This window comes from Mauremys mutica, chromosome 2, assembly GCF_020497125.1.
Source record: "Mauremys mutica isolate MM-2020 ecotype Southern chromosome 2, ASM2049712v1, whole genome shotgun sequence".
Taxonomy (NCBI): domain Eukaryota; kingdom Metazoa; phylum Chordata; order Testudines; family Geoemydidae; genus Mauremys; species Mauremys mutica.
In genome coordinates, this window is record NC_059073.1 from 38,292,374 (window position 1) to 38,307,294 (window position 14,921).

General features: G+C 43.6%; 1 protein-coding gene across 18 annotated transcripts in view; it reads right to left on the reverse strand.

Moving 5' to 3' along the window:
* The window catches only part of RIMS2 (regulating synaptic membrane exocytosis 2), a 799,605-nt gene that overhangs the window by 426,976 nt on the left and 357,708 nt on the right, over nt 1-14,921 (reverse strand). For all 18 annotated transcript variants that reach the window (XM_045004549.1, XM_045004555.1, XM_045004557.1 and 15 more), the window contains one exon: nt 9,827-10,752. In XM_045004549.1, coding sequence (XP_044860484.1) covers nt 9,827-10,752 — 926 coding nt within the window. The remainder of the gene's footprint in view (nt 1-9,826; nt 10,753-14,921) is intronic.

Here is a 14,921-nt window from a genome sequence, read left to right on the forward strand (position 1 = left end):
TTTTTTATTTGGATTTCTACAATAATAAAAAGGGCACTTATCCAGAGTTCTATGAGACCCCCATACAGTTTAAAAACAAAAATTAAATTAAACAGCAGTCAACAGAACTCAACCCCCTACAAACTATAAAACACAAACCTCACCTCTGTGACACCCCCACAGCAACCTATGCAAATAGATGCAGCCTCCATTATGCCCTGAGAGGTAACAATTTCAAACAAAAAAAGACATGGACCATTGCAACAGGTGCCTCACCCCAACCTAATGATGCAAGAGATAATAGTCAGTCCATGTCAAAGTCCTTGTTTTTAGTTGTCTCACTTCCAGTCCTGTCACATCTCATACTCTAGATCCAAAGCACAGCCAGCTACATGAGTTGAGCCAGTACCGAAGTAGGATAGCTCATGGTCATCATGATGGTGGCCATGAAATCCTTAGCCAATTCTAAGGATTCCTCATCCACATGTCTGTTGAAGCCATTAAGCACTATCAGCCTCAATCTAGGGTTGCCAGGCATACAGTTTTTGACCAGAACACCCGGTCAAAAAGGGACCCTGGCAGTTCCGGTCAGCACAGCTGACAAGGCTACTAAAAATCCGGTTCGCAGTAGTGGGACAGGCAGGCTCCGTGCCCAGCTCTGCGTGGCTCCTGGGAAGCGACCAGCATGTCCTTCCAGCTCTTAGGTGGAGGGGCAGCCATGGGGGCTCCGCGTGCTGCCCCCGCCTGCAGACACCATCTGGAGCGCTGGCTCCACAGCTCCCATTGGCCAGGAACTGCACCCCGAACCTCCTCCAGGACCCCAACCCCCTGTCTCAGCCCTGAAACCCCCTCCCATATTCTAAACCCTTTGGCCCCAGCCCAGAGCCCCATCCTGCATCCAAACCCCACATCCCTAGCCTCACCCTCAGACAGAGCCTTCATCCCTTCCCCCAGCTCTGAGCCCCCTCCCACACCCTGAAACCCTCATTTCTGGCCCCACCTCAGAGCTCACACCCCCAACCCAGAGCCTGTATCCCCTCTCACACCCCAACCTCCTGCCCCAGCCCAGAGCCTCCTCCTGTACTTCAAACCCCTCACCAGAGCCCATAGCCCCGGCCAGAGCCCTCACACCCTCCCGGACCCCAACCACCTGCCCCAGCCCAGTCAAAATGAGCGAGTCAGCGAGGGTGAGGAAGAGTGAGTGACAGAGGGACGGGGACACAGTGAGTGGGAGCGGGGCCTTGGAAAAAGGATGGGGTGGGGCCTTGGGGAAGGGGCAGGGGAGGGGCAAGGTGTTCAGTGTGCTGCAATTAGAAAGTTGGCAACCCTGCTTCTGTCCCTTCAATGACACCATGGTAATGAACACAATCCACTCATTTAGGATTTAGAACAGCAGAGTGATTAGTATGCCAAAATTTCAATCCCATCCTGGAACACACACACACACACACGACAAACACACTGTATCCTATGCAAAATTGGAGTGGGCACCTTCTGCATTTCAGCTGGATGCAAACAGCAGAGTCATAACTGGAAACAGATGCAGCAACAATCAGACCAGCCTATGGAAGGTCTGGTCCCTTGTTCTGAATTACGGTATACTATGGATAGTGGATACTTTATTGGCCAACAATCTTACATTAAACAGCATGACCCTAAGACTAGGTTGTTGGTTAACCAATTCCCTGACTTTATGGGAGCTGACTGAAGGTGAAATGGGTGGTATTGAGATTAAAAATCTTGATTCTGGCTTCTGCCAATGGCACCCTTCCTTTCCACCTCTCTCCCCTCATCCACTACCACAGGAATAGAAGGACCCTTATACCCACTGCCACCCCAACTCTCTATATCCCCATCATCTGGCAGCTGTAAAACACCTCACACACTATCGCACTAGAGCTTATATGCGATATTACTATAACAATTATATGTTAGTTTGATTTCACTATATGAATTTTTTAAATTCAAAATAGAATATTTGGAACTACAATACACCCTTTATTTGCTTTCATGCATCAAAACATAACTAATGATGTGTTTGTACATGCTTTGCTATTATGTGGCTGTTTGTGTGTTCTATTTACAATTATTATGCACATCAAAATTAATAAAATGATTTTATTAAAATAATGTGTTATCTTGCTCATTTTAACAAGATAACTATTCATATTACAGAGTGCAAGAAGCAGATGAATATTCACTTTCTTAACGACCACCTTACTCTTCTGTGGGATCACTATATGTATGGGATAGGAAACTGAGTGAGTTCTCATATATGGAGCTCCCATTACATTATTTCACTAGAGGGGGTTATGTAGTGATAAGGGATCCTGGCGGCTCCAGTCAGCACTGCTGATCGGGCCATTAAAAGTCTGATTGGCCATAGGCCCCGACTCCATGGGTGCTCCGGGGCTGGAGCACCCACAGGGAAAAATTAGTGGGTGCTCTACACCCACTGGCAGCCAAGCTCCCCTCACCCCCCGCCCCACCTCCTCCCTCTCCATAAGCGCGCCACATCCCTGCTCCTCTGCCTACCTCCCAGCGCTTCCCTTCACCAAACAGCTGTTTAGCCGCATTTAGGACTTTCCAGGAGGGATGGGGGGGAGCGGGGATGCAGCGCACTCAGGTGAGGAGGTGGAGAAGGGGCAGGGACTTGGGAGGAGGGGGTGGAATGGGGGTGGGAAGGGGCAGGGACTGGGACTTTAGGGAAGGGATGGAATGTGGGTGGGGTGTGGGCAGTGCAGGGGTGGGGTTGGGGCAGGGGTGGGGGTGGGGTCGAGCACCAACCAGGAACAGTAGAAGTCGGCGCCTATGCGGTTGGCAGTGCTGCGGGTCTAAGACAGTCTAATCCATACCTGTCCTGGCACCGCGCTGCAACCCGGAAGTGGCCAGCAGGTCTGTCTCCTAGATGCGGGGGGAGCCATAGGGCTCCGCATGCAGCCCCCTCCCCGAGCACTGGCTCCGCACTCCCATTGGCCAGGAACCACAGCCAAAGGGAGCGGAGGGACAGTGCCTGCAGGCGAGAGCACCGCGCGGAGCCTCCTGGCTGCCCACCCAGGAGCTGGACCTGCTGGCCACTTCCAGGGTGCAGCGTGGTGCCAGGACTGGCAGGGAGCCTGCCTTAGGCCTGCTGTGCTGCTGACTGGGAGCCATGCAAGGTAAACCCATGCCCCAACCACCTGCCCCAGCCCTAAGCCCCCCCCAAACTCAGAGTCCCCTCCTGTACCCCAAACCCCACATCCCCAGCCCCACCCCAGAGCCTGTACCCCCAGCCCAGAGCCAAGACCCCCTCCCATACCCCAACCCCCTGCCTCAACCCACAGCCCCCTCCCACATTCCAAATCCATTGGCCTCACTCCCCAGCCTGGAGCCCTCTCCTGCACCCCAAACCCCTCATCCCCATAGAATCATAGAATATCAGGGTTGGAAGGGACCTCAGGAGTCATCTAATCCAACCCCATGCTCAAAGCAGGACCAATTCCCAACTAAATCATCCCAGCCAGGGCTTTGTCAAACCTGACCTTAAAAACCTCTAAGGAAGGAGATTCCACCACCTCCCTAGGTAACCCATTCCAGTGCTTCACCACTCTCTGAGTGAAAAAGTTTTTCCTAATATCCAACTTAAACCTCCCCCACTGCAACTTGAGACCATTACTCCTTGTTCTGTCATCTGCTACCATTGAGAACAGTTTAGATCCATCCTCTTTGGAACCCCCTTTCAGGTAATTGAAAGCAGCTATCAAATCCCCCCTCATTCTTCTCTTCCGCAGACTAAACAATCCCAGTTCCCTCAGCCTCTCCTCATAAGTCATGTGCTCCAGCCCCTAATCATTTTTGTTGCCCTCCGCTGGACTCTTTCCAATTTTTCCACATCCTTCTTGTAGTGTGGGGCCCAAAACTGGACACAGTACTCCAGATGAGGCCTCACCAATGTCAAATAGAGGGGAATGATCACATCCCTCGATCTGCTTGCAATGCCCCTACTTATACAGCCCAAAATCCCCAGCCCCACCCCACAGCCCACACTTCCAGACAGAGCTCTCACACCCTCCACACCCCAATCCCCTGCCCCAGCCCAGTGAAAGTGAATGAGAGTGGGGGAGAGTGAGCCACGGAGGGGAAGGTAGTGAATGGGGAGTGGGGGCTCAGGGAAGGGGTGGGGCTACGGTGTTCAGTTTTGTGCAATTAGAAAGTTGGCAACCCTATGCCTCCTTGAACAAATGGCAAAGTATTTGGCATATGGAACCCACAGATCTTCCTAGATCCCAGTGAATCTTGGGGGATCTAACAGAGGCTAGCACCAAATACACAGAAGCCCTGTACCACTGCACTGAGTCCCAGCCCCTCAAGCTTCTTTAACAGCATGGCCTAATTTCCGAGAGTGGTCACTGCCCTAAGAATGTGTCTCCCCACACCCTGAGGGTTTTAACATTGCAAGATGGAATCCACTTAAGTTAATGCTGACATAGATAGTCAACATAACTTAGACTGGGAATCACTTCGAGCGAGGTTGGAATGGAGACTGCTGCAGAGACTGTCCATATCTTGGCCCAGCTCTAACTCCTTCCAGGCACAGATTCTGAGCTCCTCACTTTGGATGATTATGGGAATCAGATCTGCAGCAATAGTGGCAGTTTCCATTCCACTGAATGCAAGCAGAATGGTCAATTTCTCCCAAAAGCTACTATTAGGGCCTATATTATTTTTTACAAATGTTACAAAGAAATAGTACTACCAGTAAGTTCTTTCTAGGACTGCACACTGAGGACGTAGTGAGAGTCTCATTGTTCACTTTGCCACAGTTAATACTGTGACAACTTTTAATGTTATGAACATTGTCTCTCAGGGGCTTGTAACTAGGCTCTAAAAATTGGTGTAATCTTGAGCGCTTTCTTTGGGTTTCTTGCTTTTTAAAACCAATTTAAAGCACACCTAAACATTCACCTTGTTAGAGAGAGAGAAAGTGGATGAGGTAATATCTTTTATTGGACCACACAGAGAAGCTTTCTAGCCACACAGAGCTCTTCATTTCTTCATGTTGTGAAAAAAGGAAACAAAACTTAAAAACAACATCTACTTTCTGAACAAATTCAAGGAACAAAATATCATCCCCTGAGGTCTTACTATCTATAACCCTCTAAGATCCACCTTGTCTCTCTAATATCCTGGGACTAAGATGGCTACAGCTACCCTGCATTCACCTTGTTGTAAAACCATACAATTAAAAAAAATAGTTTAGTGATTTAGGATCTTTTTTTTTACAACTCACATATGATTTGATAAGAATACTGACATCTGAGGAATTGTTTTTATCTAACTAGCTAATAGCTTTTGCTCCTGTAATTTAGGAAGAATATAAATGTGTGTAATATTTAGGTTCCAAATACATATTCCTGCTGTACATATTCTAAACCTTTGTTATCTGAAATGGCATATGTATTTCCTATTTAAAGTTCCCATTTAGAACTGCACAGAAGGGAAGTCTGCCCTCCAGATATGGCCTTTTGACAGCAGACAGTCTGTTACATCTTCCCCTCAGGACTGACAGCAGTGTTGAAAAGGCAGGCATGACCTAGCAATCTCACGGACCTGAGATGTGCAGAAAATGAGAGCGAAGGCTCTATGAATCTCAGACCCTGTCCTCAATTGGATCCCACTGCTCCTGACCTGTCCTCCCAATTAATGGCAGCACCTGACCTGTTCCCATATTCACTCTATGATTTGTTAAAGGAGCAGAGTGGAAGTTGCAGCTTCTTGTGCTGACAGTAACTTAAAAGGCAAATTGCACTGAAAGCTCTAATGCCCTGACAGGGAAGTTATTGTATTCAGCAACTTTGTGTTCCCCACAAACCTACCCTACTCTAGTTGAATTAGCCATATCCCACCTGGCAGTAATGGAGCTGAACTTCTATATGGGAGCTGGATAGATAGGGGCTAGAGACAGTGGCGCACTGGTGGAGAACACTACCACCTTTTTCCTGCACATATTCTCTAACTTCTCACCTTCCTCTACACAATTAGGTTACAGTTATGATGCCCTGCCCCAGTTTCAAACTGCCTACTGCACCCTAACTCCCTCCCAGACCCCAACCTCATCCCCACCCCTACCCCTACCCCTACCCCACACCCAAACTCCTTCCTGCAGCCCACACCCCCATCCCACACACCAACCCCTCACCCCATCCCTGAGCCCCCTCCACACTCGGAACCCCTCAGTACCAGCCCAGAGCCCCCTCCTACATCCCAAACCCTCAGCCCTGGTTCAGGACTGGTTTCCGCCTACCTGCTCTGGACCAAACAGCTATGCAAGAGCAGGCTTAGAGAGACAGGGCATATGTGGTGCTGCATCTTCTGGGAGAAGCAAGCCCAAAGGCACCCCAAACCTGGGGCTGGGGACTGATCTAGGGAGCAGGCTGAGGCACAGCCACAGCCAGGTTGGGAGAGTGGCCCAGACCCAGCAAGGGAACCTTGACCACCATAGTAACAATAGAGACAGATACCAGACAATATAGCAGAGACCTTGGTTCATGAAAGATTTTAAATTTTCTTATTTTGCCATGTTTGTAATCACTTTTATGAAAAAGGAAGTAGAATGGAATTCTAAAGGAAAGGCTGATGTCCTTGCCTTCATTTATATCATGAAGCTTGATCAGCTTTAAGTTTAAAAACTCAGGGGTAGGATGGGAAAACAAATGCAATGCCTTGTTTAAGTCACACAATTTACCATTATTTATATAATTTGACATCTTGTTAGAAAGTGAAGCACATTGATAAAACTAACACATACTCTAGTAGTATACATAGACACTATACTTCATTGCCAGAATATTAACATAGATTAAGTTCCATAAAATATGTTTTGTATTTGTATATTGCCTTCCCTTCATTGACTGAGATTAAACCCAATACTGAAAACCAAAGACATTCAATACTCCTTTAAGCACTCATCCTGCAGCCGTTACATGCACACAGAGCCAGCTTTTCAGGCCTATGGCTGCAGGTCATAACTGCTTTTGGGCCTAATGGCAATGCTAATTTTCTCAAAAAAAAAAAAAGTCAGTTTCTAGCCCCTTCCCATACAAGGACTGCCCTGAAAATGTAAAATGACTGAAAGAGCTGAAAGTTTGTCAGTGCAACTTTTCCTAAGGTTTGCAAGTTATTCATGGTATTGATTTAAAGGGGGCCAGGCTTTCACTCTAGGAATTTAAATGTAAACCCTACTGTACGTAACTGAGTAATTTGATTCTTGGAACCAGAATTTGTGTAAGCCCCAGAGCTAGACTTACAGGGATGGAACTCTCTGCTTCCCCCTGTAACCTAGCCCTGGTTGCCACCATCAACATCTATCAGAGGGACTACATGTATAAATGTCATTGACTTCATTGGGTAAGTTCAGCTGAGTTATTCAGATCTTTACTGTCATAACTGAGACAAGATTTAGGTCTCAATATCTGTAATGCTATTTGTATCATAAGATTGTATGATTGTCACTGTTTGTGTCAACTCTGAAGCCTAGAATGTCTATTGAGTCAGAGTGAAGCTGCAAGCATGGTTTAGAGCTCTTTTTGTTCAAAATATCACTGAGTTCAGTCATCACTGGGCTCTGCGGTCTGTTACTGTCCAGTTTTTAAGTTCTCAATCCTTTGGGCTTCACAAATTACAACCGTGCAGTGTACAGCTTCAGTAAGCATGCATCTATCATGCTGAGTCCTAGACTATTGTAACATCAAAGGTAACTCAATCAACCACCATCCTTACTCTACAACTAATTTTGCAGGCAACAATTGCACAGGTGACTGCACAGATGGGGGATTATTTGGCCCAGTTGCCACACCTGTGCAACAGCATGGGATTTCAGCTTCTGGATAATAATAATAGCAATAAGTTTCCTGATCTCAACTCACAAAACTGGCTAGGTGTTGCCACTCTGTAAAAGGCAAACTGGAATGAATGTTGTAGTTTCCTATTCATAGCAGTTAATATTTTGTACACTACTATTAAAGAACTCAAAATATTTATGAGCAGTTAGGTGAAGATAAAATTATGACTCTTTGAAATAATATTCATAAAAAGTAAGTTAAAAAGTTAATACAACCATTATACTTTATACCAACACAGAAAATGTATGAAGTTAAGTGATATAAATATAGCTTGATTCTTCTCTTACACTAGTTTTATATTTGTGTATTATATTGGTTTCTGTGGAGTGCCTCCTGTTTACACCAATGTAAGTTTATTAGACCCTCTTTCTACCAAAGAAAAAACATCTGCCATTTTTAGTGGGGATATCAAAAACAATCTGTGGAAAGAAAAATGGTAATTTTTTATGCTGGACAATATTTAGCACAGGGTTTCTCAAACACCCAAAATCCCTCCCAGAGCCCACACCCCATACCCTCTCCCACACCCCAACCCCCTGCCCCAGCCCCGAGCCCTCTGCCCCACTCCGAGCCCCTTGGCCCCAGTCCAGAGCCCACACCCCCAGCTGGAGCCCTCACCCCTCTGTACCTCAACCCCCTACCCCCCTCCTGCACCCCAAACCCCTCATCCCCAGCCCCAGCCCTGAGCCCACACTCCCAGCTGGAGCCCTCACCCCTCTGTACCTCAACCCCTTGCTGCAGCCCAGATCCCCCTCCTGCACCCCAAACCCCTCATCCCCAGCCCCAGCCCTGAGCCAACACCCCCATCTGGAGCCCTCACCCCTCCCACACTCCAACCCCTGGCCCCAGCCCAGAGCCCCCTCCCACACTCCAAAACCATTGGCCCCAACCCCCAGCATGAAGATCCCTCCTAAACCTCTAACCCTTCATCCCTGGACCAATTCAGGAGCCTGCACTCCCAGCCGGAGCCCTCACCCTCTCTTGCACCCCAACCCCTACCCCAGCCCAGTGAAAATGAGCGAGTGAGCAAGGGTGGGGGGCAGTGAGTGGGGGCAGGGCCTTTGAGAAGGGGCGGGGCAGGGATGGAGCCTCAGGAAAGGGACGTGGCAGGCGTGTTCAGTTTTCTGCAATCAGAAAGTTGGCAACCGTAAGCACTACTGAGACTCCCAGTCCAGATTTGCTATTCTGATTTTTCATCTGCTTTTTACAGCAGCATATTCAAACCATTTTAGTCTGTAATGGGGAAGAAATGTTATTTTGTAACATTAGATAAATAGAGCCATTTTTGCATGTGCCTAACAAACAGACAAATTGACTTCCTGATACACAGGTCAGATAAGCATTTCTGCTACAGGAACATAAAATGTGTGTGTATGTCTTCTCTGAAGCACAATCCACACCAACCACTAACCTTCACCTCCTCGCCTCTCAGCTACATAGATTCACATATTTAACAAACAGGGGTCATATTCTTCCCTTTCTTTCATCTACGCAACCACACTGATATCACTCAGCTTTCAGAAGCGTAACTGAAGGAAGAATTTGGTCCTAAATGTTTTACTGTTTCAGCCAACATCATTAAAAATGTAGCCTTTTGACAGGTTTGTGATTTCAGCCAATCATTTGACCAAGAAAATCTTTTGTGACAACACAACCCAGATACTTGAAAGAGTTAATTGAAAGATTCAACAGGCACAGTTGTCCCTGTCAAAAATGAGTAGCATATTCAAATGAATTTATAAACTGTAATGTTCTTCTCCATGTTACCCTTACTGCAATTTGTCATTAAACATATTTCAAAATAAAAAAACAAAGCAAAAAAAACCCCACCATGTGAAACTGAAAACCTCTTGGGAACAGCTATAGATCGCATGATTCAATCAAGTATATTAAATAAGATAAAATACAATGGAATAAACAATGACCCATATTAAATATTGAAATAGTAAAAAAAAATTAAGTCTTACCTTTTTCACTAACACTTTCACTTTCAATCTCTACATCATCACAGCTGGTATATTCTGGAGTAGAAGCCAATTCTTCTTCTGAGCTGCTCAATGAAACCTGACGCATTTTACCTCCCTTTTTTGTTTTGTGTGGCTTTGGTGGTGGAGGTCTGACTGACTCAGATTGATCTGAGCTGAGTGAATCATTCCTTAACATGGTTTCCATTTTTTCACGTTTTGTTTTCCGTACAGCAGAACTGGGATCCAAATGGTGCTGTTTCCTTAATGAATCAGTGCGCCTCATGTCTGGCCTATCGAGAGGAATTGGACTCCTCCTAGGTGTTGGAGGGCTATGATTTGTTGTTCTCGGACGGTTGGGACTTGGTCCCTGAGCCTCTCGAGTTCTTTCCACAGAATATGAACGTTGGTTTTCCATGGCAGCTCTGCGCTCAGATATAGATCTTTGCCTTGACGGTCGTTCCATCCTCAGCATAGATATCCGGGACTCCTCCAGTTCAGTGTTTGCCAACGAGACATCACTGTGTCTTCGTTCATGGCGTGCTCGGGATACTTCAGCATGGATACGCATTTGTTCCTCATATGGTTGTGGTTTGACAGGATAACGAGCCAAATTAGGATCACTTCGGTATCGTGCCTGGTACTCCTCTTCTCGCCTCTGCCTCTCATATTCCTCTCTGTTCTGCACCTCATCTTCCTCTACAGAATACTCTTTGGAACGTCTGCGACTTCTTCTGTTAGAATCTCTGTAGTCACCAAGTTCAGGTTCTTCGTACAGCTGAGACCCACGCTGTGATCGCCTATCTGTATAATCTGATGGTGACCTTGGCATTGCACTGTCTGATGTAGCATACTGTGAATATTCGTCTCTCTCGTCCCTTTGGTCGTATCTTCTATTCTGATCTCTCGATACTGATGGGCTTCTTTTCCTAGGTAAACAAAGACAAACAACAGGTAAGAAAATTCTGTTGATACTTCCAATAGCATAAATATATCTGTTACTTTAAATGGATTAAGAAGGTACTGTAGTCAGCAGATTCAAACACAATCATTCCACTGATTTCTTTTCTGATTGCAAGTATGCTTGCACCTCTTTTATTTACTTTTATTTTTTTGAAGAAACTTAACGAGAGTATGCCATGTTGTGTATTTATTGAAGGTTCATAATTCACTGAAGCCAAAAATGTTACAAAGAAAAATGTTAATGTCGTAATAATTAAACATTTTAAAAATAGAATATAAGTATTTACACCACTTCCACAGCATGACAACCATCTTACAAACTTCTATATTTCCTGGTGTAAATTTCAAGCCAATGAGATTTCACACCTGCCTCAGTAATTTGTTCTAGTGTTCAACTACTCTTACAGTTAGGATTTCTTCTAACAGTTAACCTAAATCTCCCTTTCTGAAATTTAAGCTCATTACTTCTTGTTCTGTCCTCAGGGGTAAAGAACAACAATTTATCACCCTCCTCTGTATAGCAACCTTTTACGTACCTGAAGACTGTTTTGTCCCCACTCAGTCTTCTCTTCTCCAGTCTAAAGAAATTCATTTTTTCCCAATCTTTCCTTGTAGGCCATGTTTTCTAGACCTTTAATCATTTTTGTTGCTCTCTTCTGGAGTTTCTCTAATTTATCCACAACTTTACTGAAGAGTAGTGCCCATAACTGGACATAATACTCCAACTGAGGCCTTATTAGTGCTGAGTAGCATGGAAGAATTACTTCTTGTGTCTTACTTATGCCACTCCTGCTAATACATCCCAGAATTATGTTTGCTTTTTTTGCAACAGTATTATGTTGTTGACCCATACTTAGTTTGTGATCCACTCTAATCCCCACATCCTTTTCTGCAATAGTCCTTCCTACATGATCATTTCCTGTTTCATATTTGTACAATTATTCCTTTCCTACTGCAGTATTTTTTATTTTTCCTTATTGAACTTCATCCTATTTATTTCAGACCATTACTCCAGTTTGTCAGGATAATTTTGAATTTTAATCCTGTCTTTCAAAGCGCTTGCAATCCCTCCTAGCTTGATATTGTCTGAAAACTTTACAAGTATACTCTCTAGGCCATTATCCAAATCATTTATGAAAATATTGAACAGAATCAGACGCAGAACTGATCCCTATAGGACCCACTCAATATGCCCTTCCAGCTTGATTGTGATCAATTGATAACTACTCTCTGAGTGTGGTTTTCCAGCCAGTTGTGCACCCACTTTATAGTAGGTTCATCTAGGCTATATTTATCTAGTTTGTGAGAAGGCTGTGAGAGGTAGTATCAAAAGTCTTACTAAAGTCAAGATATACCATATCTACCAATTCTCCGCTATCCACAAGGCTTGTTACCCTGCCAAAGAAGGATATTAGGTTGGCTTGACATTATTTGTTCTTGACAAATCCATGATGACTCTTGTTTATTACCTTATTTTCTTCTAGGTGCTTACAAATTGATTGTTTTCATATTCGCGCCATTATCTTTCTGGGTACCGAAGGTAAGCTGACTGGTCCATAATTCCCTGGGTTGTCCTTATTCCCCCTTTTAAAGATAGGTACTATATTTGCCCTTTTCCAGTCCCCAGTTATGTCTCCCATCCTCCATAAGTTCTCAAAGATAACTGCTAATGCTCAGGGATCTCATCAGCAAGTTCCTTAAGTATTCTGGGATGTATTTCATCAAGCCCTGCCAACTTGAAGACATTTAACTTGTCTTAGAAATTCTTAACTTGTTCCTTCCCTATTTTAGCTTCAGATCCTACCCCATTTACACTGATGTTCTCTATATTGGTCATCCGATCAATGCTAATTTTTTAGGTGAAAATGAAACAAAAAAAGGCATTTAAAACTTCGGTCATCACTGTGTTTTCTGTTACTGTCTTTCCGTCCTCATTTAGTAATGGGCCTACCGTGTCCCTGGTCTTCCTCTTGCTTCCCATGTATTCATCAAATGCTTTCTTGTTATCCTTTATGTCCCTAACTAGTTTAATCTCATTTTGTGCTTTGGCCTTTTAAATTTTATCCCTACGTGCATAGTGTTATTTTTTTATACTCATCCTTTCTAATTTGAACTAGTTTCCATTTCTTGTATGATTCTTTTCTGAGTTTCAGGTCATTGAGGATCTCTGGGTTAAGCCAGGGTGGCCTCTTACTATACTTCCTATCTTTCCTATTCATAGGCATAGTTTGCTCTTGTGCCCTTAATAATGTTGCTCTAAAAAAATTATCAACTCTCCTGAACTCTTTTTTTCCCTTGGACTTGCTTCCCAGGGGATCTTTCCTACCAAGTCTTTGAATTTGCTAAAACCTGCATTCTTGAAGTCCATTGCCTTTATTTTGCTGTTTTCCCTCCTACCATTCATAATCTTTGACCCCTTCTTGATCTCACAGTGAACCCACACAGGTGCCTAGCCCTGCGACTTCACCTCTCTCAGGGTGGAATCATACCTTATCTCTCTAATATCCTGGGACCAAAATGGCTACAACACCACCTTATATATCTGTTGTTATTTTTAGATTACAAGCTAATTCCCACTGATCATTATGAGCTTCCATCTAATCCATTCTTTGCTGTTAACTACTTTTAACGTATCTTATAAAAACCCTTCATTTTGCTCCCCCAACTAGATGCACTAATCATTACTGCTGTGCTTACAGAAGTACACTGGCACATTCAAAGCTAATATGGCCTTGAGAATGTGTCAATAATTCTGATGTGCAACATCCAACTATCAGGTCAAAAAGGCAATCTTTGTGGTAATTTTTCTGAAAATTAACACATGTTTTGAAAAGGTCACCATTTGATTGTAAAGTGAGCACAGGCAGCTTGATTTCTGCTCCTTTTAATTAATAAAAATAAATAAACATATATATAGTATTTTTCAACTTCCAAGTACTTCACAAATATTATATTTAAACATGTATGTGAGGCACATTACATAAATATTATCCCAATTTTCCAGATGTGAAAGCTGAAACAGATTAAAGATAAACTGTAAAGAAAAAAATCCTAACAACCTTCACATATGTTTGCTATTAATTCACACTAACATGTTTTTAAAGCTTTCCCTTTTTTTCCGCCAGATCTAAGATATTTAGCTGTGTGTCCCATCCTTACCTTCAAATCGGGGGAAAACTTGTTTACAGTGAGGTAGTGACATCACTAGTACCATAGAAATTCAAATAGCTCAGCTGTAATCTGACCTCCATCTGCTCAAACAGTCAATTTACTTGATTCCCTTCCCCACACCATGCTGGAAAAGTTGGAAGATAAGTACTTAAAGCAAAGTATAGAAGGAATAATTTGCCCCACCCCACCCCCACCTTCTCTGATGGCAATTATTTCAGTGGGTGGAGCCTAAGCCTGATGAGACTCTCATTCATGTGGAAAATCCACAGTTGTATTTTGTTTTTAAATCAGTTCAAGAGTTTTGTGAAGAAACAAAATAGGCTGAGGTAAGTTTCCATTAAATTTTAAAAAGTGACTACACTCAAAAATCCCTTGCAATTCACCAATACTGCAGTATAAAGGGTATCTATATCACATTCAGAAATTGTGCTCAGCACTCTCTGGCTCCCAGTTCTGTGTTCAGACCATCATACAGCTCAATTCATTGGTTATCATCTTATTTTGTACTACATACACTACAGGAAGTGTTGAAAAAGTTATGCTTGTAACCCATGTAAAAATAACAGTTGGGCGCTACATTTATCTACACAGGCTTACAGTTTTCACACAGGTGAGATGTTATTGCATAGCTAAACATAAAAAGAAATACTTGGTTTAGCCTGGACCATAGTCATCTATTCACAAATACAATAATTAATTGCCTAGTTGCATAGTCTAGTTATGATTTACCAAAAAGTTTGCTCTTCATTTCCTACAAACCAAATTACTGAGAAACAAATATAATTTTAATAATCAATGTAAAAATGTTTGCATCATACATAATGTAACAGAATTAGAAAGATGATGGATTTACCTTGTTAGGGGTTTTGTGTATATGTTTATTATTGTGAAAAAGATTATTTTTTCTGGATTTTCAAAGATATAAATATTTCAGTGTTATAGATCTGACAAATTATGTTTAGTA